This window comes from Oryx dammah, unplaced genomic scaffold, assembly GCF_014754425.2.
Source record: "Oryx dammah isolate SB20612 unplaced genomic scaffold, SCBI_Odam_1.1 HiC_scaffold_23, whole genome shotgun sequence".
Lineage (NCBI taxonomy): Eukaryota > Metazoa > Chordata > Mammalia > Artiodactyla > Bovidae > Oryx > Oryx dammah.
Window position 1 is genome coordinate 26,024,278 of NW_024070207.1, and position 22,159 is coordinate 26,046,436.

At 47.5% G+C, this 22,159-nt stretch overlaps 1 protein-coding gene across 3 annotated transcripts in view; it reads right to left on the reverse strand.

The window, feature by feature from the left end:
• BCORL1 (BCL6 corepressor like 1) overlaps window positions 1–22,159 on the reverse strand; it is a 60,622-nt gene that overhangs the window by 31,114 nt on the left and 7,349 nt on the right. For all 3 annotated transcript variants that reach the window (XM_040265178.1, XM_040265176.1, XM_040265177.1), the window contains 3 exons: window positions 10,605–10,734; window positions 5,761–5,848; window positions 2,217–5,492 (listed from right to left, as the gene is read on the reverse strand). In XM_040265178.1, the coding sequence (XP_040121112.1) occupies window positions 2,217–5,492; window positions 5,761–5,848; window positions 10,605–10,690 (3,450 nt within the window). In that variant the 5' untranslated portion in view covers window positions 10,691–10,734. The remainder of the gene's footprint in view (window positions 1–2,216; window positions 5,493–5,760; window positions 5,849–10,604; window positions 10,735–22,159) is intronic.

Genomic DNA, 22,159 nt, shown 5'->3' on the forward strand with positions numbered 1-22,159 from the left:
TCAATGCACATCAATTTGAACATGTCCTATTTATTTCTGTATATCATTTTTAGCTGGCTCTTTCAAGTACAGATCATTAACCTTTACTTCCTAAGATAAGACAAAAACAAGCAGAACAGACCATCTAGACGGGATTCCTGTCTGCATGTTCCGCAAGGGCACACTTCGACTTCGGCAAGAAGTTGGGATGGTGAGGAGACCGTGTAAAATGAATGTTCTGGTCAACAGAGTGTTGAAGGGTTTTCTAAAGAATTTTCCAAATGATGAGGAGACCACCAGCACCAGACTGAAGGAGAATTTTCTCATGATTCAGAGGTCCTTCAGCAGTCTCAAGGCCTTGAGGTAGGTGGTGTAGGAAACAGGAGACTATGTTGTTTCTTTTTAAAAAATAACTTTTTCTTTTAGGTCACATTGGTTTATAACATTGTATAAGTTTCACACACTTAACATCATATTCCTACTTCCCTATATACTCCAGAGACTATTCTGATTCTTGGCCATACCCTGAAAGGGGCTGTTTTGAACTGACCCCTGATTTTAGTTTTGCTAATCAATGGTTTCTTCCTCAGGAAGATGGAACATAAGAAAAGAAAGAGCCAAGATATTTGCTTTCCAGACAAATGGACATTTACTAAATCATTACAGGCAGTTGCCAAGGGCTGCTTCGAGGCTCCTGACCCTGTAACTTTATTCTCTGCTCTCTGCATCTGTCAGTGGGCCCTGTGAACTCTTCATTTTATATAGGAAGGGGCGGTGCCTGTCTGCCAGTGAGTCACCTGTGAGACATAAGCTCAGGAGGGCGGGGACCACGTCTATCCTATTTGTAATACTAACAATATCAATAGCAGCCACCAACACTTCCTGAGCACTTAACTATCTGCCAGGCACTGTTCTAAACATCTACATATATCACTTCATTTAATAATTTTTTAACAACAGCTTTGTTGACATAATTTATTGAGATATATCATATATTTGTAATGTTTGTAATTCAACTGTTTTTAGTACAGTCACAAACATGTATAAGGATCATCACTGTCTAGTTCCAAAAGTTCTTTCCTCACCCCAAATGGAAACCCTGGACTCATTAAGCCATCTCCAGTTCCTTGTTCTCTCCAGCCTTAGGCAACTACTCATCTATGTCCTGTATCAATTTGCCCATTCTGGCCAGTATACATCACCATTGGGTGAGAAAAACCCACCCAAACTCTATCCCCAGGGTTCTTAACCTGGAGTCCATGGGTGGGCTTTGGGGCATGGGTTGGGTCTGTGAGCCCCTTGAAACTATCGGCAAAATTATGAGGTCATGTTTCTGAGGGCAGGGTCTGCAGCTCTCATTAGCTTCTCAAAGTGCTCTATGGTCCAACAACAACAACAACAAAAATACTAAGAACTTCTGCACAGACAAATTCACGGTGCTCTAGCTAGAAATCTATTCAACATCCAATTTGAAGACTTGTTGACATAACCTCAAATTGCTCCATATCTTGAATAAGCCCTATCCTCAACTGCTTCTAGAATCTCCCTGATCACTAGTGGCTTGCAGATACTTTTTGGAGGAACACTGGATTCAGGTCAAGTCCTCTTAGCCCCACTTTCTGCCTAGAACCCTGCCATCCTCCTTAACCTATTAAGAACCCAGATCCAGATGCTCTGGACATCAAATCTCCAATGGACTGAAACCCAAAGCTGCCACCCCAAGCATTAGGGGGATAGGAAACTGGTGGATGAGCCCAGAAGCTGAATTGGCTCTGGCCCCACAAAACTCCAAGCTAATCCTAAGCAGGTTTACCCAGTGGTGCAGGGAGCAACCCTGTCAAGGGCCCCTTCCCTCCCTGGGTCCCAAATTCTCAAGGCTAGCAGTTATCTTAGAAAAGGAAGAGGAAGAATGGCTATGCAGCAAAGGGCCTGTTATTAATTTCCCTCCCTGTATCGTATCATACTCTTCCACTTTTCATCCTCATCTGGGACAATGGCTTCCTCAGCTGCAGGGATCATTTCCCACAGCCTACAAAATGCAAACTCCGCCCCCACCACACTAAAACATTCTATATGGAGAATGTGCCTTGGTTAAGGGTCATGATTCACTTTGCACAAGCTCTGCAATCACTTTCCTTCACAGACCTACTCAAGAACACTGCATGAGGTTGATGTCTGCAGGACAAAGCAGACCACTGGTGTCTTGGCCCTGCCCTCAAACTCAGCCCAGAACTCACCTTGGGTCCATGGGAACTTCGGACCAGGACCTTGGCTTGTGGCTGCTGTTCCTCACCATCCTTCTCTTTGCCACATTTCATTTTCTTGGGAAGTGGAGATTCGGACGCACCATCACTCACCACAGAGTCTGGTTGCCACTTGTTCTTACAAGCAAAGACACCTATACTCTCCTGTTTCACTCGAGCCTGCCCGGCCTTACTCCGCACTTCCGCTTGGCCCCTCGGGGTAGCTGCTGGGAGGCCATCGGTCCGGAAGCAGGTGGCTAAGTTGAAGACCACGTCACCATCCACCTTCTCCATCTTCACCCGGCCCAGGTCCACCTGGCTTCCGAGCTGTGGAAGCTCTGTGCTAGAGGCCCTGGCACTGCTGGGAACCACGTCCAGGATGAGCTCCTTGGGGCGGCTGTCATGAGGTAGCAAAGGCAGCTCGGGCATCTTGTGCAGGTTCTGGGGGGTGGCCAGGACCAGCTCGTGGGACATGTAGGTGGCCAGCACTTGGTTCTTAGGCTTTGTCTCTCCGGCCAGCTTCAGGCCACAAGCCCCCTGGGGGCCTTCCAGCTTAGGAGTGCTGTCGGGGCAGAGGTGGCTCTCCGGTTCCCCAGGCCCCTGAGTCACTCGCAGGTCCCCACTACTAGGCTGCACAGACAGCGCCAGGGTCCCTGTCTGAGGGCTGAGAGTCAGGAGGACAGGGTTCACTTGTTCCTCGTAAGGCTTGGCAGCAATGCGGCAGGTTTTGTTCTTTGTGCCCGTATCCTGCTCAGGAGCAAAGGGGCCCCCGGGCCGTGGCGGCTGCCCCTCAGGAAGCCCATGCATGGCCTCACTGGGGCCGAGGGATGGCACACCAGAAAACTCAGAAACGACGCTGGTGGGCCTGATGGGCACCCCCTGGCTGGGGGTCAGCTGCCCAGCACTGGAGATGCCGATGGAAAGCAGAGACGCCTGGTGGTACGGTGACCAGCCAACAGGCAGGACCTGGGTGCTGGTGGGTTTCCCGTTGACTGAACACCGTGGGTAAATGTTTGCTGGCCCTGTGGGCTTCCAGAGTGAGAGCTCCTTGCTTTGGCACCCTGGCAGCCCAGGGGCGATGCGGGCAGGGGTGTAACGTTTGACTGTGCTTGGCGGTCCCTCAGTCCCAGCCTGGCTGCTCTTCTTGCCACAGGGGGCACCAGTGCTCTTGGGCTCGCCCTGATCAATGATGGAGATGGGTTCCTGCTTGGGGAGATGGCGGGGGTCTCGGGTGAGGCCCAGGTTGGGGTCTTTGTTCAGCAGGAGGGAGGCAGGCACTGGATTGGCCACGCCCACATAGGTGCCCGGAATGGTGCTGATGAGTGCAGTGGAGTTCTTCACCCAGGTACTTGGGTCCCCGTTCCTCACGATCTCAGGGAAGATGACAAAGGGTGAGGAAGTGGAGCCCAGGCATGAGGTGACACTGCTGCCAGCAGCTTGGGTCGTGCGCTGGGACCTAGACAGGACGGTGGAGAGCAGGGCCTTGCTGCTGGTGTGCACGGGGGTCAACACAGGCATGGGCGGCGTCTTGCGCTGGTTCGGCAATGGGAGCTTCTGTCGGTTGGACTTGGAGGAGAGGTCGAGGGGCATCTCGCTGCACTCAGGTGGAGAGGCCATCTCTCGCTCCAGCTGTGGAGGTGACTTGAGGGGAGAGAAGGTGACGGAAGTCCCTTCTGTTTGCTGCTCCACGCTGCCTGGCATCTTGGTGGGATGCGGTGGGGCTGAGCTCCCGCTGGGGGCTGGCAGCAGAGGCTGTGGCGGTGGAAGCACCTTGGCAGAAGCAGTAGACAGGGATGTGTCTGCCAAAGGCCCGGGGACCCCATCGGGCGCAGGCTGGGTGCTGGTGCTGCCCGATGGGGAGGCGCAGGGGAGCCTGTTCACCTCCAGAGACACCAGCTTGGACTCTGATGTTAGGGGCCGGGCCACAGAGAACGCATACGGGTAAGACCGCAGCTCTGGGGAGGCCAGCACCCCGGGAAGACACCTGTCCTGCAAGTAGGATGGCAGGACAGGGAGCGTAAGCGTGGAGGAGACTCCCAGGGTGGTTGGCAGTGTAGCCACACTGAGTGGCTGCCCACAGCTTGGAGGCGGGATGTATACCAGCGGCTGGCTTGGGGTCAGCACTGTCCCCGGCTGAAAGGACAGGGGGACTTTTTGCATAGCTGGTGCCTGAGCTGCAGGGAAACACACTCGACTCAAACTGAAGGACGCTGGGATGGGGGCTGAGGTGGGAATGGCAGCAGGTGTGGCAGGCGGCATGGGCGTGGGGGCTGGAGTGAAGATCGGGGCGGGGGTGGGTGCGGGCACTGGCGTGGGAGCAAAGGCAGGGATGAGGGTGGGGGTAGAAGGCGGGCCAGAGGACGGGGTCGGGGTAGGCATCGGCACCGCTGGAGGGGCAGGAGCTGCCGGAGGGGTGGATGCTGGCATGGGGGCCAGAACTGGAGTGGGGACAGGCGCAAGGACCAGGGTTGGAGCCGAAGGGGGCACAGGAGCTTGAATCAGAGCCAAGGGAGGAGCCGAAACTGGGACTGAGAGGGGGGTTGGGGCTGGAGCCGACATGGGGACGGGGCCCGACGGGGGGGCAGAAGCGGGCACAGGCACCAGGACTGAGGCTGAGACCGAAAGGGGGTTCGAGTCAGAAATAAGCGTGGGCACTGAGGGTGGCGCTGGGGCCAGAGCCGGAACTGGCGCTAAGGGAGGGGAAGGAGCTGGGACCGAAGCGGCAACCTGGACGGGAACAAGCCCGGAGTGGGGGACCGGGGCGGGGACCGAGAGGGGCACCTGGAATGGGTCTGGAACAGACGGGGGTACGGAGGCCGAGCTGGGCGCTGGCGGGCAGATGGGGGCTGGCAACGGACTGAAGTTAGTGGTCACCAGAGGCAGGGTGCCCTCCACGGGGACGCCAGTTCCCAGAGTTGCCAGAATGAAAGTATTCTTCTCCCCAACGCCATGCCTCGAGTCCAGAGCCTTGGCCCCAGCTGGCGAGCAGTCCACCTGTTTGCTCATTTGGCTGCTAAGGGGAGTCCAGGAGCAGTCAGCAGTGTCATTGCCAGCCTCGGGGCCATCAGGAGCAGAAAGCTTGAGCCCGTCTCCTGGGCTGCTCAGGGACACCAAGGGGCCCCCTGCCTCAGCCACACTCCCAGTATAGTCCATTTGGGGCTGGGCGTCATCAGGCCTGTCTTCTGACTTGGGCCCAAGTTTTTCTGTTGCACTGCCATCTGGGTCTGCCCCCCGGGCATTACTGCCACTTCCAACTGTCGTGAGCTCCACCTGCAATGACAAAGTAGAAAGCCTGTCTTAACTAGCTCTCTGTAGGTCGTGGAAGGCTCCTGAGGCCTGGAAGGGGCGACTGCTGGTCCTCTTTGCAACTTGGCAGAAGCAAAGCACAGGGGGCTGATTTCTCTCTCACATGCAGCAACTCCTGGGAAGCACCCTGGTCCTACCTGGCCCTGTTCGGGGAGGGCAGGCTGGCCACCATGCCTGGGCAGTTCAGCTCCACCCTTCAGCAGGTGGCATGTGGCTCCGCATGGCCCCTTACCTTGGAAAAACTGCTGACACAAAACTCCTGAGATCCAAAGCGCTGGCAGTCACCTGTCGTGGACTCCTCATCAGAAAGAGGTGCTCTTCTAGCATGGGAGACACAACCAGAAGAAGGACATGAGGCCAACCCTTCGGGCCACCACCACCTGCCCCAGAACAACCCCTGCCTGCCTGGGTTCACAGAAATCCTTCTTGTCTCGCTTCCCTTGTTGGCTTGGGGGAGATCACGATAAACTTGTGGGGGGTGGTCCAGGCTGCAAACCAGAGCCTCCATGCCCAACTTTTGAAGTTCCTACAAAGGAAAAGTCCTGATCTGACCAGACTCCCCTCTCTGGGCTGTGTGTCCGGTTTTCCAGGGCTCTCACCAGCAGTGTGGAGGACCCCAGCACCTCCGCCTTGTTCCTAGAGCTTATCCATCAAGGTGACCGTGCAGAAAGTACTGAGCAGCGCCAAGAGGGGAGAGATGTAACTCACAGGAAATCTCAAAAGGCACGCAAAGCACTTTTCTCATAAATGCAGTCTTATTTTAAGTCTGTAAGGAAAGCTGGCTGCAGGTATCGTAAGGGTAACCCTTTCCTAAAACAGATAACCACCTCCATTGTGTTTCATGTTCTAAATCCAACTCTCACCTGTCCACCTGATAGGCTTGCCTACAGCAGATGCACGTTTATTAGCACACATAATGACACTGATTCGAGGCAGGTCACTGGGTGTCAAGGGGCATCTCAAGGGCATGACTTCTTTCCCTCTAGGATACCGGTGAACTCAGGCCAGCACACTCCTTCCTACCTTTCTGCTCTTGCTTGTGTCCCATTCCCCAACAGCTTCCCCCTCTCCCCTTGGCCTCCTAGCATCACTGCATTTTCTCTCATCCCAAAGGGAAGGAAGCCTTCAAGACAACAGACCCCCAAATTCAAGCTGGTATACTGCAGAGGGAAATGCTCAAGGCCAGAGCACTGGTTCCCAAAGGAGGAAAACTCCACTGTACTCCCACCTTCTAAAAAGTCTTCTCTAAAATTTGGGTAAGAATCTTAGAAAATGGGCTTTGTTGTTGTTCGGTTGCTCAGACATGTCTGACTCTGCAAACCCATGGACTGCAGCATGCCAGGCTTCCCTGTCCTTCACCATCTCCTGGAGTTTGTTCAAACGCATGCCCATTGAGTGAGTGATGCCATCCAACCATTTCATAGAAAATGGTATATCCTGACCCCCTCCCTGAAAAAAGGTCAGCCTGGGAGGGTGATGTTGGAGAGAGGATAAAGCCCATGGGAAACTTGGTGTCTGAAGTACAGAATGTGCCTCTGTTGCCCTAGGGAAGACACTGGTGGGGCAGGGGTAGGTGGAGTGGGTGAGTGGAAGGCTGAGGTGCAACAACAGAGCTCTAGCACAAGGACTACGATACGGTTCCTAGGGTGCAAACACAGGAATGCTCTGTGCATCTCCGGGGAGCCAGACTGCCTTGGGGTTTGCCATCCTCCTATTTCAGAGCCTCTTCCTGAGCTCTGCCACAGCCAGGGAAGAAGCCAGCGCCTGCCTCACCAGCCACCCTAACCAAAGGGCAGTCAGGGTGTCCCCAACCCAAACCCCACAAGAACTAACTCCTTCCCTTGCACTGGAACAGGGAACCACTGACACACCTCCAAACTGTATCTGGGGCAAGAGGAGCAAAAAAGGCAAGGGGGTCACCACAGGCCTCTCCCCATCTTTTCAGGGCTGCAGAAGGGACTAACTGAGGGGAAAGGCTTGTTCCCTTTAAAAGGCAGCTAGGCTGGCAGAAGTGGGAGGGTTTCACTGCTGGCAATGGACTGCTGGTGACAAATAGCAAGGATCAAAAGGAGAGACAGGGCTGGAGACACAGTAGGGGGTCTGGCGAGGAAGGGGGAGCCTGAGGGAAAGGGAAAACATGCTTGGACATCAACCCCTGAGAGCCCAGAAAAGCAAGCCCAATCCCCAGCTTCAGGCCAGGGGTGAAGCAGGGTTCCAGGGCTGGTTCTGCGGGGCCAATGGTGGTAAGGGAAAAGGAGCGGCAGGGACTCCCCGCTTGGACAACCCCTCATAAGGTATCACAGAGAGGACACAAAATTTCCATATACCCCCTGCTGATGATACAGAGGGGAGCTAAGCTGCATACTCAGTCCTGCTTGCTCAGCTTTCACCCTATATAAAGTCACCCTGAAAGTAGAAACCCTGCCTTCAAAGATAGCCACCAGAGAAGTGTGGAGCCACTGGCCCAGAGACTCTCAAGGTAGCCACAGCAAGAGCGATCCTGGCTACTCCAGCCATACCTACACCTGAGCCGGCTGCCAAGGCTCTGGAAAAATGTCCTGCAGCCACGTTTCAAGCCTTCTGAGGAGAGGAGTGTGTAAAGCCAAGCAAATGTTAAACTGCTCCATTGACAGAAGAATGTGGGACAGGGGAAGGGGTGCAGGGGAAGAGTCAGGTTAACCAAGCAAGATTAGGAGGGTGCACATGGCCGGGAGAAGAGAACAGGAGTCAAAGCAGGCTTCAATCAGGGCTGAAAACTGATCCCACCGTTTCTTCCCAACAGAGATGACCCTAGGCTATTATGCTCAAGGCTTTGTTGAACTTAAACCAGAACGAGTCATAACCTTTCAGGGCTGTCTGCCTAATTATTAAGGGTTAGCACCAGTGTCAAACCAGACCTTTTTCAGTTTCTGTTGGGCCTTAACTACATGGCACATATCTCGCTCCTTGGATCCCAGCTCCTGCAGACTTTCCCTGACTCAAATCCCATCACACCCCAAGACTGCCTTTATTCCAGCCAAAGTTCCCCATAAACACATGGTGTGACAAACACCAGCCCTCACCTGAAACTCCTACTCATCCCTCAAGCCTTGGCTCAAATGTCACTGCCTCTGGGAAGCCTTCCCTTCTTCCCCCAGGAAGTTTTTGGTTCTTGCCTCTAGACTCCCACTGTACACGCCACTCGACGGCACTTACCACCAATGTCCCATGATAAACGGTTTGCTCTGACTGAGTTTAACAAATGTTTGGTGAATGAAGTCATGAATGGGTACAAGAAAGGAAGCAAGCAAGAAACAGAGGGATTTAGCTGGAGGCTGGTCTAGAGTTAGTCACCTAAGGCCAGCAGAAAGCCCCTGTCCCCTGTTTCTACAGTCCCCAACTATATCTGATGGAGCTGGGTGGGCTTCTCAAACCTAACTTTAAGAATTAACCCCCAGATGCAGCTTTACATTCCAAATAGCTAAGTTCTACAGGTGGTAAAGGGCTGATGAGGAAGATGGTTTTAAATAAGGTGAGATCACCTTTTGGAAATTAGCTGTAGCATGGCCTAGGCTGGAGCAGGAAGGCAACAATAATGGGTAGACAAGGTCAAAAGTGACGACACTTAAAAGGTCATCTTAACCATGTGGCATATTTGGTAATTGAACATCCCAAGAAAGGTCCATAAGAAGTGAAAATCAAGTTTGGTTCCAACTCATGGTCCTTTTTCAGTGGGGATTTAGAATGGACAGTAAACCCAAGTAACTTGTCCATTGATTTTTTTGAAGGCTCTAGTTGAGATCTTTACATCAAAGTCTCATCTGCTTATAACTAGTTGCCAATGAATACTCATACAAATCAATACCACCACTCTGCCTTCCCCACATCATCTCTTAATTATTATCTAAGGACACACCTCATATGCAAAGGAAAATATCTTTCTTGCACAGATCCTAGAAGAATTTTGTCTTATTTTCCTTGAACTTGACTTTTATATTCTAAAATTAAATTCCTTTTAAGTCCATCTCTAACTCATCCCTCTGTGTAGAGAGCATTAAACCATCAAACACTAATGGCTTCAAAAAAAATAAAAAGGTCTATTCTTCTAACCTGAACCTCAGACAAGTACACACTTCTCCAGTTAAGAGGAGAAGAAGGAAGATAGCTATCCCTTTTCCTTTCAAAATTACCCACACCCGCTCCATGCACACACCCATGCACACACCTCCAAGATTTCCCCAAGGAAATGCCAGATCTTGAATCCAATGAAAAGTCATATTGTTCTGTGTTCTAGGTGATTGATTTGACATATTTGGATTTCAACAGTCAATATATTGAAACCAGCTAGCATGGGGGAGCCATACCTTCTCTAAAAACGGGAGAGGCATTGCAACCAACACACACAGCTCTTTGGCCAAGAGTTAGGAAAAGTCAAATGTAGAATCTGAAGGCCATTTTGAGTGCTCGTCGTATGGGGTATGATCAGAAATGGCACAGCTTGGTCAACTCAGTATTTTGGTGAACAGAAAACTGAAAATGCACACAGATCCAGCAGGCATCACCAGCTTTCAGTTTCCTACGAAAACTAAGTTAAGCAGTCTGATCGTCCTTTGATACTTTATAAGTATCTCACTGCAAATCATCACTAGCCTCGTGAGGCCAGAAAGTGCTGATCGCCAGGATACCCACTAACCATTCCCAGTATAAAGCTGAATGATAAAACCACCTTTCTTCCAGGCTTAGATCAAGGACCAAAAATATCTTACATGTATCCTTGAGCACAGAACATGGATGCAGCAAATAAAAACTGCAATTGCCTGAGCATCCCTGTATTCCACAATCTGACAGTTCTTAATGAGTAGACAAATACTAGTTGGCAAAAGGTCATCTGTTGGCTTCCTCACTTTCATCTGAACAGGGACGGCATGGCAGAGCAGGCCACTCTCGCCGCCCAGCCCCAGCCCACCTCAGGAAAATTAGAAACAACCAACAGTCTCCTTCCTAGGGTTCTTTCTCTGGCCCTCTCACAGCTACCCTGCCGGGGAGCAGGGACAACTCACTGGAAGCTGGCCACAGCCAACTTCCCAGCCTCCTCACCTCTCCTCGTTGATGCCACACATGCGAATCCGGTCAGAACTGGTCCAGTTGTGCACGCCGCTGTAGAGCGGTGCTGTAGAGATCATGACAGCCACTCACCACCAGCTAGGACCTGCTGTGGCCACTCCCCCTGGGGAAAAAGAACTCCCAAAAATCAAAACTTGTAACACAGACGGTGCTTTAACCACCTTTTACGCGGAAACACTGAAACAAATAAAGGTAATTAGAGTGCCAAAACATTAAAGCCATCTCTCTCACAAGCCTGACTGCTGTGGAAAATTAAGGTCCAAATGGGGACGAGGGAGCACCAGCTTTCCAGGAATCCATAGGTTTCAGGATGGAGATGAGGATGCTGTTAATCACCTAGAGTGATTTTTAAATTATCTGAAAGACAGATATGCATGAGTATTCAAGGAAATTCAATCTATTTCAGACAAGTGAGATGACAGTATATTTTTCTACACACCTTTAGACTAACCAACTACAATTAGAGGGTCATTCCCATATACGAACAGTGCATTGAAAGACTACTGGGGAATCTTTTTCTCGTCAACTCTCTAATCCATGAGTACTGAAGTATTTGAGTGACATTGCCAATTTAAGCTCTCCAGAGGAAGCACATGCTTGCTTTATAAGCCCTTCCAAACTATTCTAATTTCAAGTTAGGAGTCATATAGATATAATGCATATACCTAAGCTGGTTTAAAGCGCCCTTCAAATCAGATAACATACTCCTTGTGCTCTGACCACAAACAAGCAGACGGAAAACAATGCTCCATTAAGAATTGCACATGTCTGTCCTTGTCTCTCCTATCAGTCTGTCATCCCTATGACCTACCACCCCCTTCCCCAGCCAGTGTTGGGCTCTCACTACTGACGACCAATGCAAAGCCAATTCACCTTCCAGAGAAATCGAGGCATCAAGAGAAAGATGTTTATCCAATGAGCTTGTCTTGAGACCCTCAAATTCGAGTTAACTTATTACCTAAAACCCTTATTCATCAAAGCTCAACTGAACAAAACCCTATGGTGATCAGAATTTTATGCTGTTCTCCACTGTTTAAAGAAGTAAATCATAGTAAAATACAGCTACCTCGGGGATTTGTTTCATTTATCCTTTATATGGGCTTCCCTAGTGGGTCAAATGGTAAAGAACCTGCCTGCAATGCAGGAGATCCAGGTTTGAACCCTGGGTCGGAAAGATGGTCCAGAGAAAGGAATGGCTACCCACTCCAGTATTCTTGCCTGGAGAATTCCATGGACAGAGGAGCCTGGTAGGCTATAGTCCATGGGATCGCAGAGTCAGACATGACTGAGCAACTAACACAGAAATAACACATCCTTTATACAACTTTTGGAGATTGTCCATATTCAACACAATATCACTTATTTATTCAAAAAAATATTATTCAAGCACCTACTATGTGCCACCACTGTCCAAGGTACCAAGGATTCAACAATTAACAAAAAAGACAAGAAATCCCCATGTTCATGGAGTTTATATTCTAGTGGGATGAGATAGCCAATAAACATGTTAAATGACTATGTTACAGGAGGTTAGACGGTGATATAACTGGCTAAGGAGCAAGGCAATAGTGGGGGGGCAAGGAGCAGAATGGGCTACAATTTATAAGTGGGTGATCAGAGTAGGCCTTGCTGAGGAGACATTTAAACATCCTGAAGGAAGCAAAGATGCGAGCCATGTGAACATCTGGGGAAGTGCATTCCACAGAGGGAACCACCTCGCACAGGTCCTTAAGGCAGGGGGTGCCTGCTAAGATCAGAAAAGAGCCCAGAGGCTGCAGGGCTGATGCAGAGGGAGCAGACAAGGGAAAGAGTCAGTGAGAGGAGAGCAGGGCCGCATCCTCTCCTTGGACTTCCCCCTCCTCCTGTCCCTGTCACATAGGATAGCATAGGACACTGCTGCTTCGCCCCTTCCTTTATACTTGCCCCTTGCCTGGCTTTACAGACCCTGCACCTGTGGGCTTCTCTCCTGCCACCCCAGAAACCTGGCCCTCATCTTACTAAGTCTCTCCTCACTTCTGCCATGTTCTCCCATCCCCTCCTCTTCCCTCCCTCTCTGTTCCTATCACCTCCTCTCTCCCATCCCCCTCCTCTCTCAATCCCACTCTCCCATTTCTCTCCATTCCTCCTCATCATTCCCCTTCCCCCATTATTCTCCCAGCTGTCTCTCTCTCTTCCCCTCTCTTCTGCTTCTCTTCTCTCTCCTTCAGTGTTCTCCCCTTCCCCCGCATCTCCTGCCCCAGTCCTTTTCCTCCTTTATCTCACCTTCCTATTTCCCCTTTCTCCCTCCCCATTGCCTCTCCTCCCCTCTACTCTCAGTCCTCCAGCCTCAGCCTTCAGTCTCCCTCTCTGTCCTCCTGTCTTCCCTGCCTCTCCAGCTCAAGTCTGGCTCTCCCCAACCCCACCTCGCCCTGCCTCCTTGTGTGTGTGTGTGTGTGTACATGTGCGCGCGCGCGTCTGTGTGTGCACACGTGTGCACACACGCGCCCCATCCCTCCTTCTCTCTTAGCTCAAGACCTCCCAGTTTCCACTCACCCCATGGGCACTGATGACTCCCAAATCTATATCTCTAGCCCTGACCTCTCTCCTTAGACCCAGACCAGAATTTCCAGCTGCCAGCCACTTGCTGTTAATTAGATGTCCACCAAGCCCCTCAAACTCAGTGTGTCTCAAACCGAACTCATTATCTGTTACCAAGAAGCTGCTCCCCACCCCCCATGCCCAGCATGTTTCCTATCTTAGTTAAAGAGCACCACTATCCCCCAGCCTGGAAATCTCAGCATTCAACTCCTCTCCCACACTACCCACATCCAATCAGGAGTCAAGCCTTAATAACACCATCTCTGTCCTCTCCTTCTAGCCCTCTCGCCCCTGGCCTGATGTGGTCCCTCATCATCCCTCACCCAGAATATTACAATAGCCTCTTAACTGGTCCCTCTGCCTCTAATCTCTTGATTCTACAATCAATTCATCTTCTAAAGCACCAGTTCGATCACATCGCCCCCTCTGTCTGCCAGAGCTTTCAACAGCTTTCCTCTGTCTTCAGAAATAGAGCCTACATTTCTTAGCACAGCTTTCAGGGCCTTCCATGACCTGGCCTTTAGCCTCCTGTCTGGCCACATCCTGCGCCCTCGCCACTCGATTCCTGACCCTTCCCTAAACAGACCATCCAGTTCCAGGCAGGTTCCTCACCCTGAAATGGCCTCTCCTGTGTCCCCCCCTCCCCTCTATCCCCCGTCAAAGCCTAGCTTGAATGTCACCATGTCATCTCCCCAGCCCCCATCCTTGGTCAACTACTCCCTGTCTGGTCCTCCCTAAACATTTCATTCCCATACCTACCACAGCACAGATTCTTGGTCCCTCTGCTGTGTGATTAATTGGGCATATGGCTCTGGTGTCCTTCCCCGACTCCCAGACAATCAGCTACTTAAGGTAAGAAATACCTTCTTTTCTGTCTCTGGTTCTTCTGCAATGTCTTATACATAGTAAGTACTTAGTAAATTCGTGTTATGTGGGAGTGAATCTTGGGTGAGAATTGAGGTGGTGACCCTGAGAAATTATAAAAGGCAAAAGAAACCCCCCAAAAAAGTACTCACCATGCTTACTATTTTTTAGAAACTGTACTTTAACAAAAAAGCTCTGCCTTATCTACAGCACACCCTTCCAAGCTGCCTGATTCTAACCTGGTTCATTGTCTCTGAGCTCTTTTGCACCTCTGTAAATTGCAGGTAACTGATGGATATGCAAACTCTGTCTTGTCCCATGCAGTTTGGATTGACTTCCCTCCCCACTGTGGAAAAACCAGTTTTGCCTCCATCTGCAATTCAATTCCTTTACTCCATATAAATTTGTGCTTTTGGGACTTTTTCTTTGAACCGACTATAAACATCTGTCTGGTTCCCTTGTTGATTAATGAGTAAAATAAAATCTTTAACATGTGCTCATTCTTAAATCTGTAAGAGACTCATGATTTTACCTTTCCATGAAAATTATCTTTAACATTTCTAAAACAGTTACATGGATTCACACATAACTTTAGAGAGATTTCAGCAAGGGGGTAAGACATCTCAGTTCACTAGGATCCCACTCCCTAAACATCCTGGTTAATCAAGTTTTGACTGTTTCTTAGAGTATCTTGGAATATCCTACTTTAAGGAATAACAGCTAAGTCTGTTGGCTGATCATCTTTTTTCATCTGTTCTCTCTGTGAGGCATTAGAAGACTCAGGCAATGGAACGGGCCATTCTTGTCACAGGACAAATTTTTAACACGAATTTTAATGCACGTTTTAGTGGCTACCTGAATTTTGTAGGCAGTGGATATATCAGTCACCACGGCTTTTTCACCCTTAGGTTAATTTTTCTTCTGTTTAGAGGGGATTAGTAGTTTGTAGGACTTGGGACAGAAATCAAAGGAGAGAATCCTAGCATTTGGAAACAGAACAAGGTACAGAATATCATTACCTAGATAAGGGAGCTTGAGATGGCCCCAAGTTCCCAAATAACAACAAGAAAACCAAGTAAAAACCAAAATAATTAGCATAAAATATATATTTTATGACTACTTAGAGCGCAAACCTGATCCTAGAGACCTCCACTTGCACAAGATCCTGAAGATAGAGCATCAGCTTAAATCTCGGCCTCCCACTCCTCTATTATGATTTTGTCAGAGCAGCGCCCCTTCCTGTGTGAAGTCTTGTGCTGCTAATTAATAGTAGCCTTTGCAGGGGTGGGGAGGGAAGAGGAAGGGTGGAAAGCGCAGTCAAGAGAGCATCAAGCTAAATGGTCTACACAAGAAGGCAGGAGAGTAAGCAAAGGTCACTTCTAAAGAGGTACTGATGGTGTCAATGCCCACACAAGACAGGAGGAGTCAAGATGGACTGCGCACACCAATATTTTTCACGTCAGAATCACCAAGGTGCTGGTTCAAAAAGACAGATTCATAGGTCCCAGCCCTGAAGATTCTGAACCAGGAGACCGAGGGTTTTGTTTGAAGTCCCATCAAGTTAATAACCACTCAATGGTACACAACTTCTCAGGAGAGGTGAGCACAAAGGGAAAATCTTACAGACATGTCACTCTTGGCAGGCTCCACTGGTGTACACACTTGGGGCCCAGCTTGCTTTCACTCATAGTGCCTGCACTCATGTGTGGTGTACAATTCTCCATCGGTCTCTCACTCCCTCTCTGATGGCAACCATCACATCAAAGGTGAAAGGCGAAGTTCCTGAAAGGAACTTGGAAGAAACCTGGTAATCTCAAGTGACCCAGGAAGCACAGGCACAAGGATACGAAATACCTCAAAGGATTTTCCCAGATGTCACAACCATGTAATTGTTAAGAAATGAACAGCTGCAGGGCCACAGAATCAAATGCAGCAGGACCACGGCAAGCCGTCCCCACTTTGGGAGGGGGAGGCTCAAAAGGCACATCCAACTTGTGGTGAGAACAAAGAACACATGCTCCACCAACCTGAAGTGCTAAGCAGTGCTGAAAAAATAAAGAAAAATGTCTACATTTAGCAGGCACATGTACACATAAGTAGAAGGACTGACCAAGATCCGAGGGACTGAATCCAACAGGCGGGCAGCAGAAAGCAGGTAGCCAGTCAGGATCATCACACTATGAAACGGGAAATCAAAGAGAAAATGGATAATGGGAGAGCAATGGCCTTAACATGGTGAGAACAGCAGCTAAGCTTAGGGCGAGCAGGGAGTAGAAGAAAAACCGAAATGAGGTAGAATGCTTTCCCCAAAAACTCCAAAAGCAAGAAAGAAAAACAAAACCCTCGAAGACAAGTCCAGGTATAAATGGCATAAAAGAGAAGCCCATAGCAAGTAACAACCAAAAAGGAAAAAATGAAATAGGGGAACCTGAAATATTTCACCATCGTGGGCCAAACTGAAACACTGTGGGGAAGCCCTGAAGACAGACATATCAGAAAAGTTTAGAGAGAATATCTTCTCAAAAGGGGAAGAACATCAAATTGTAGCCCAAATTAGGGCTGGGGGAGTTGGTAATAGGGGACAGTCAGCGCTAAAATCTCCAAGATCCTACAGATTGGGTAGACTTTTTTTGGTTCGGTTTTGAAAGGAAGATGCCAAAACAAGGAGATTTCACAACAACTACAAGCAAAAGCATGGTCACCCTGCATAGGAGGAAGAGGAGGACGTGACAGGAGGTAACAGAGCATCTGTCTGACGTTTTTTAAAATGAAGTAGACGTTGTTAAAAACTTTTCGTTTCCACCCTTGAAAATGACCAGACAGGGTGTTTGTGAGGCTAGTGGACAAGTTCCCCAGAATCATGTGGCTCCTTCTGTGGTCAAAGACCCCTTCCATGAAGAACAACTGCTGCTAGCAACACATGTGACACAACCAGGGACCTTACACATAGCAGGAAACCTGCCCACTTACTCCTGCTTGGACTCTACCATCAAGACAGTAAATTAGAAACTTGAGATTAAGAAGGCCTCAGTTAAACTAAATCTGGTAGTACTCCCCCAGGACTCTTGGTTCACACTGCCTTGTGACCTGGAAGCAATTACAACCTTAAAAAAAATGAAAGAGCCGGAAAATACTCATCTTGAAGCCTGGCCCTGAATCTGTCCTCAAGAGGATAGGCGTGGCCAGTAGACAGTTAAAGAAGGAGGGTTGGGTCAGTGATGACTAATAAGTAAAGAAAACCAACTTTGGGACCTACTGCTCCAATAGAAATTCAGAACTTTGGGGAAAGTTCCCGTAAGACAGAGAGAGAGGTATTCACATTCTGATTTCACTGAAGCAAAGGCAAGGCCACCCCACTCCGCACTTTGGGAAAAGCGACATCTAAGATACCCGCCCCACACCCCCACCCCAAGGAGACCCAAGAGAGCTCACTGGGATTGAGATCCCAGGGAACGTGAAAAGGCCATGACTTCACCCAGTCACTGAAGTGCCTTTAGAGAGATGTCAAAATGTCTCAAAATCATTGTTTTCAATAGGAAAGTTTACACACATCCAACAAGGATAACTTCACCGGGCTTTAGATATGGAACCCCTACCATAGGTCTTACCCTCCTTGGCCCTCTGCCTTCTTTCATGTGTAGGATTAACATTCCTATTTCCCCCACTTAATATCTGAAACCTCAACCCCAATGAGGAAGTTCTTCCAACTTACATTCTTCTAATTTAATGATTCTCCATATAAGGATATTCTAATATTCTCCTCTAGCTTTTCCCTCAAAATCTATATCCCCTCATCTTTCCCTACCATTAACCAAATACCACTCCTTGGAACTCAAAGGGTCCCATAAACATGCCCCAATCACTTTGCTTTCCTTCATGCAAAACAGGTTCCTCTACCACCATATACCACCACACACAAACATACACACAGATGAAAGCAACTGAAAATAATCTGCTGGGCAATTGGAATGAGAAAGGGGTCCTTTGCCCTATTCATCCCCATCTTGTACTCTCGCATTTCCTAGTTACCCTGAAGTTTTTGTTTTTTTCTATCTAAAAAGTTCCACCAGTTCTACTCCAAGGCATCAGTCCTATAAGGGACATGGCATCCTGTTCTCAGATACATTCATGCCTGTGTTTACCAAGAAAGCTGAGGCGTTGCCTGCAGACAGCTCTAGCAGAGACACCTTCATAGACTCCTTAGGTACCTCTATATTTGAAAACTTCACCTTATAAACATTTATGAGACTTGGATACAAAGGAATGTTAACTATCTTCTAAATACATAAGAGCTTACTCACTCAAATGTCATTACTTCCAAAGTAGTCACCTTAGGAAGCTAGACATTGATCTCAAAGGAGTGACCAGGGCTTGAGGTCTGGATCTTGATCTCCTTTGACATTCACAGCTGGTTGAATCCAGGGATGCGAAACTTGTGTGGCTGTGGAAATTTCTTTCTACTCTGCCATTTTGCATCAGCGACTTGAGAACTGTGGGATCTGATATCCATTTTGACATACGAGGAGGTTCCTGGAACCACTCACCTACAGATACCAAGGGACGACATACTCTACTACCCAAAGCCTCAACTGTGGGGGAACAAACTTGGAGGGCATTTTCAGCGCCTACTTCTCAATTATCTGAGACATCTTACTCTTGTCCAGTTACAATGTCATCTGCAAAAGTTGAGAATAACACAAAAGCACTTGAATGGACCAAAGGTAATCAATTCCAGCAGTGAAGTAGGCAAAAGTAAAATGTTTTAATCTCTCACATACATTTTCATACCACCAGATCATTTTAGTTTTCCACTCACTGCCAAGATATTTGTTTTCCTATTATTCAAATAGTACTCACTTTTATTTCCTACTGTAAGGACATTATTTTACTCCATTTAAAGAAAATTCCTCACCTCATCATAGTTTTAAACTGGACCTAGGCTCTAGGAACAAGATTTTATACAACTTCTAGATATCCAAAAAACCTAAATATCAGGAAATTAATCAATTCTTTTCCAAATGCAAACCACCTTAAAATGTCACCCTAAGTAACTAGGGTCATCCTTTGAGCACCTCTCATTTCACTAGATCAAAAAAAAGAATAAAAATAAGAGCTGGCTTTCCTCAATTTGGTCTTCAGCAGGACCATGTGAATATTGCAGGTGTTTTTCACACTCCAAAGTTGAATCAATGTAACCTGAGACTTCAATCCCTTTTGTGATGCTTTTGGGTCCTCCCTGCAATAAACTGTGACAGTGGCTCTCAGGTTCTTCATTTCAGTATACAGCATTCAAGATATGGAATTTTTCACTTAAAGGTTTCCTCCTCACCAAGCTTTGGCCTTTCTTAAAAAAAAAAAAAAAAGTCTCCTGGACCTCTTACACAAATATTTGGAGAGGCCATGTCAGCCTACTTTTTTTTCCCCTATTCTCTCACCCCAGACTATGGGCTTAACTCATTTTATAGACATTACTCATCCAAAAGTATACACATACATACACACATTTAGCTCACAGAATTTCAAACTCTCAATATTGGCTCAATCTGCTATCTATCTGTAGAGTTTTCAAAGCTAGGAAGATTTTCTACCTCTTTTAATAGCTCCTCCCAATAGTGCCTAGCACGATACAAGGCATGCAATATGCACTTGATCATTAAATACTTGCTAAACTATGGGTAAAAATGGAAATCCCCACTACCCACTACCCCATACAGAAACCAAGAACAACCACATGTAAAAAGCATTGGGCCTATGAATTCCTTTTACTTCCTGTGCTTCTCTCATACTTTCTCTTCTTTCTTCTCCTTACTTTCATGATAAAAAATCACAGAAATAAAATAAAATTGGACTGGAGCAAAATAATAAAGTCAACTTCCAATTATCTGAGGGTGGCTTAGCCACAGCTAATTTTTAAACCTAGCCAACTTATGAACTGCCTTCTGCCACTTATAGTATGTGTGTGCTCAGGGAACAACTCATTTTAATATTTGCCTAAGCAGAATATAAACAGGAAGGTAAATCTGCTGGGGAGGGGGACAGGCAGAGAACAATAATGCATTTCCAAAGTCAAACAGAAATCATTCATTTGTTCACTGATCTACTATTTTAAATTGTCCTGATATCACACTCTCCCTGTATCGACATAGTTGATTATTGGCATTAAAGTCCACTTTGGCTGCAGAGAGGGACTATAGATTATAGGTCATCATTTCCCCTGCCCAGAACTTTGGTTTGGGGATACCTGAGCTATTTGAGATGCTAATCTCTCCCATTCAATCGCTGATGAACATCCTTGTCATAGAGCCATCCCAGACCCGGGCTCTATCTATCAGCTCTTGTAGAAATTCCAGATGTCAGAGACAGCTGGAAAGCCCAACGAGTCATAATTAAACACGGCAGCCCTTTTCAGAAAGCAATGGATTTTTAAAATGTCACCCTAGTAAACTACTTTTGGGTCATTTTTAAACCATGGCCCAAAATGTGCCCTGAAGTTTCAACTGGATATACACCCTTCAGTTCCTGCCCTGAAACACTGAGCCATGTTACAGCACAGCTGTTAAAGAAGCTGCCACTTCCACCTCAAAGGTGGATGCAACAATGCAGTAATGAGCCAAGCTATTTCTTCCTACCACGTCGTAAATGCTAAATATGTCCTAATACAACAGGAATATGGAGAAAGAGCACAGAGCATCAAGATATAAGAGGAGCACTCAGGAGCTAATGACAGTTTTCTTTCTGCCACCACATTTACCATAGCATAATAAAAAAGGTAATGTTATAGGACACAATTGAATAAGAAAAACTAGTTACACTATAATATGAGATTATACTACTAGATTATACTATAATACCAAATGCCATTATTGGGCACTTGCTATGGACCAGGCACTAGAGACACATCATCTTGTGTAATCCTCACAGCCCTGTGAGACTGGGATCATCATCTCCATTTTATAGATAAGAAAACTGAGGCTCAAGAAAGTTCCACACAGCTAGGAAAGAGAAGAATGAGGACTCTAACGTAAGGCTGTATGTCTCCAAAGCCTCCAGGTGAAGGCTAACGTCTGAGAACCACCGAACCATACTAACTTGTCTGTCGTGCCACCAAGCCCTGCTGAGTAAAGCTCCGTCATGGTAAGATACCTAGTCACCTCTCAGGTCAGGTGTCCACTCATGCTGGGTTCAGGGTCGTGTGTAGAACACTTCTCGAGAGAACTTGGAAAAATGAAAACCTGCTTGTTCTCCTTGTCCCTGGACACCAGCTTTATAACAAAACTTAACTGTACCCTTAAATGGCACTAACACTAAGATTTCTAGGCATACGTTAGCAATGAGGTAACCAATTTTTGTTTCTTAACAGACAGTCAAAGAAGCCTGAAACACAAAGCTTTGCCTGCCCCTCAGTACTCTCGATTTTTTACGGATACTTAGCCTAAAGTCTTCTTAAAATCCAAATGAAGATGTATCCTGATGCATACTCTTACAAATAAGCTGAAAATTACCCTATTTTACAAATAATAAACCATCTCTCTTCAAATTCATCACAATTCATTGACCAGGGAGAATATGACCTTGACACGCAGCCTACAGCCACTTTTTAAACAATGATCCACTTTTTAACGTTTTATGGGGAAAGGGTGGCTTCTGCTTTAAAAAAAAAAAAAAAAAGAGGGAACCAGAACAGCATATTTGAATTATGGGGATAGAAACAAAGTTAAATTTTACTCTTGACCAGAATTCAACTTCAGTTCACCAAAGAAAGTTTTCATCATAAAAGAGTGCTTTTAAGTTATGAACAGTAGGAAAGCGTATGATTTACAAAGAGAACAGGTTCTACGTTATTTTAAGTATGACCATTCAAAAACTGGCATTGATAAAGCCTAGTTTGTATGTGAGATTACATAAAATACTGTATAGCATCCTACTGCAATGGCGCCCCACTCCAATACTCTTGCCTGGAAAATCCCATGGACAGAAAAGCCTGGTGGGCTGCAGTCCATGGGGTCGACAAGAGTCAGACAAGACTGAGCAACTTCACTTTCATCTTCCCTTTCATGCACGGGAGAAGGAAATGGCAACTCACTCCA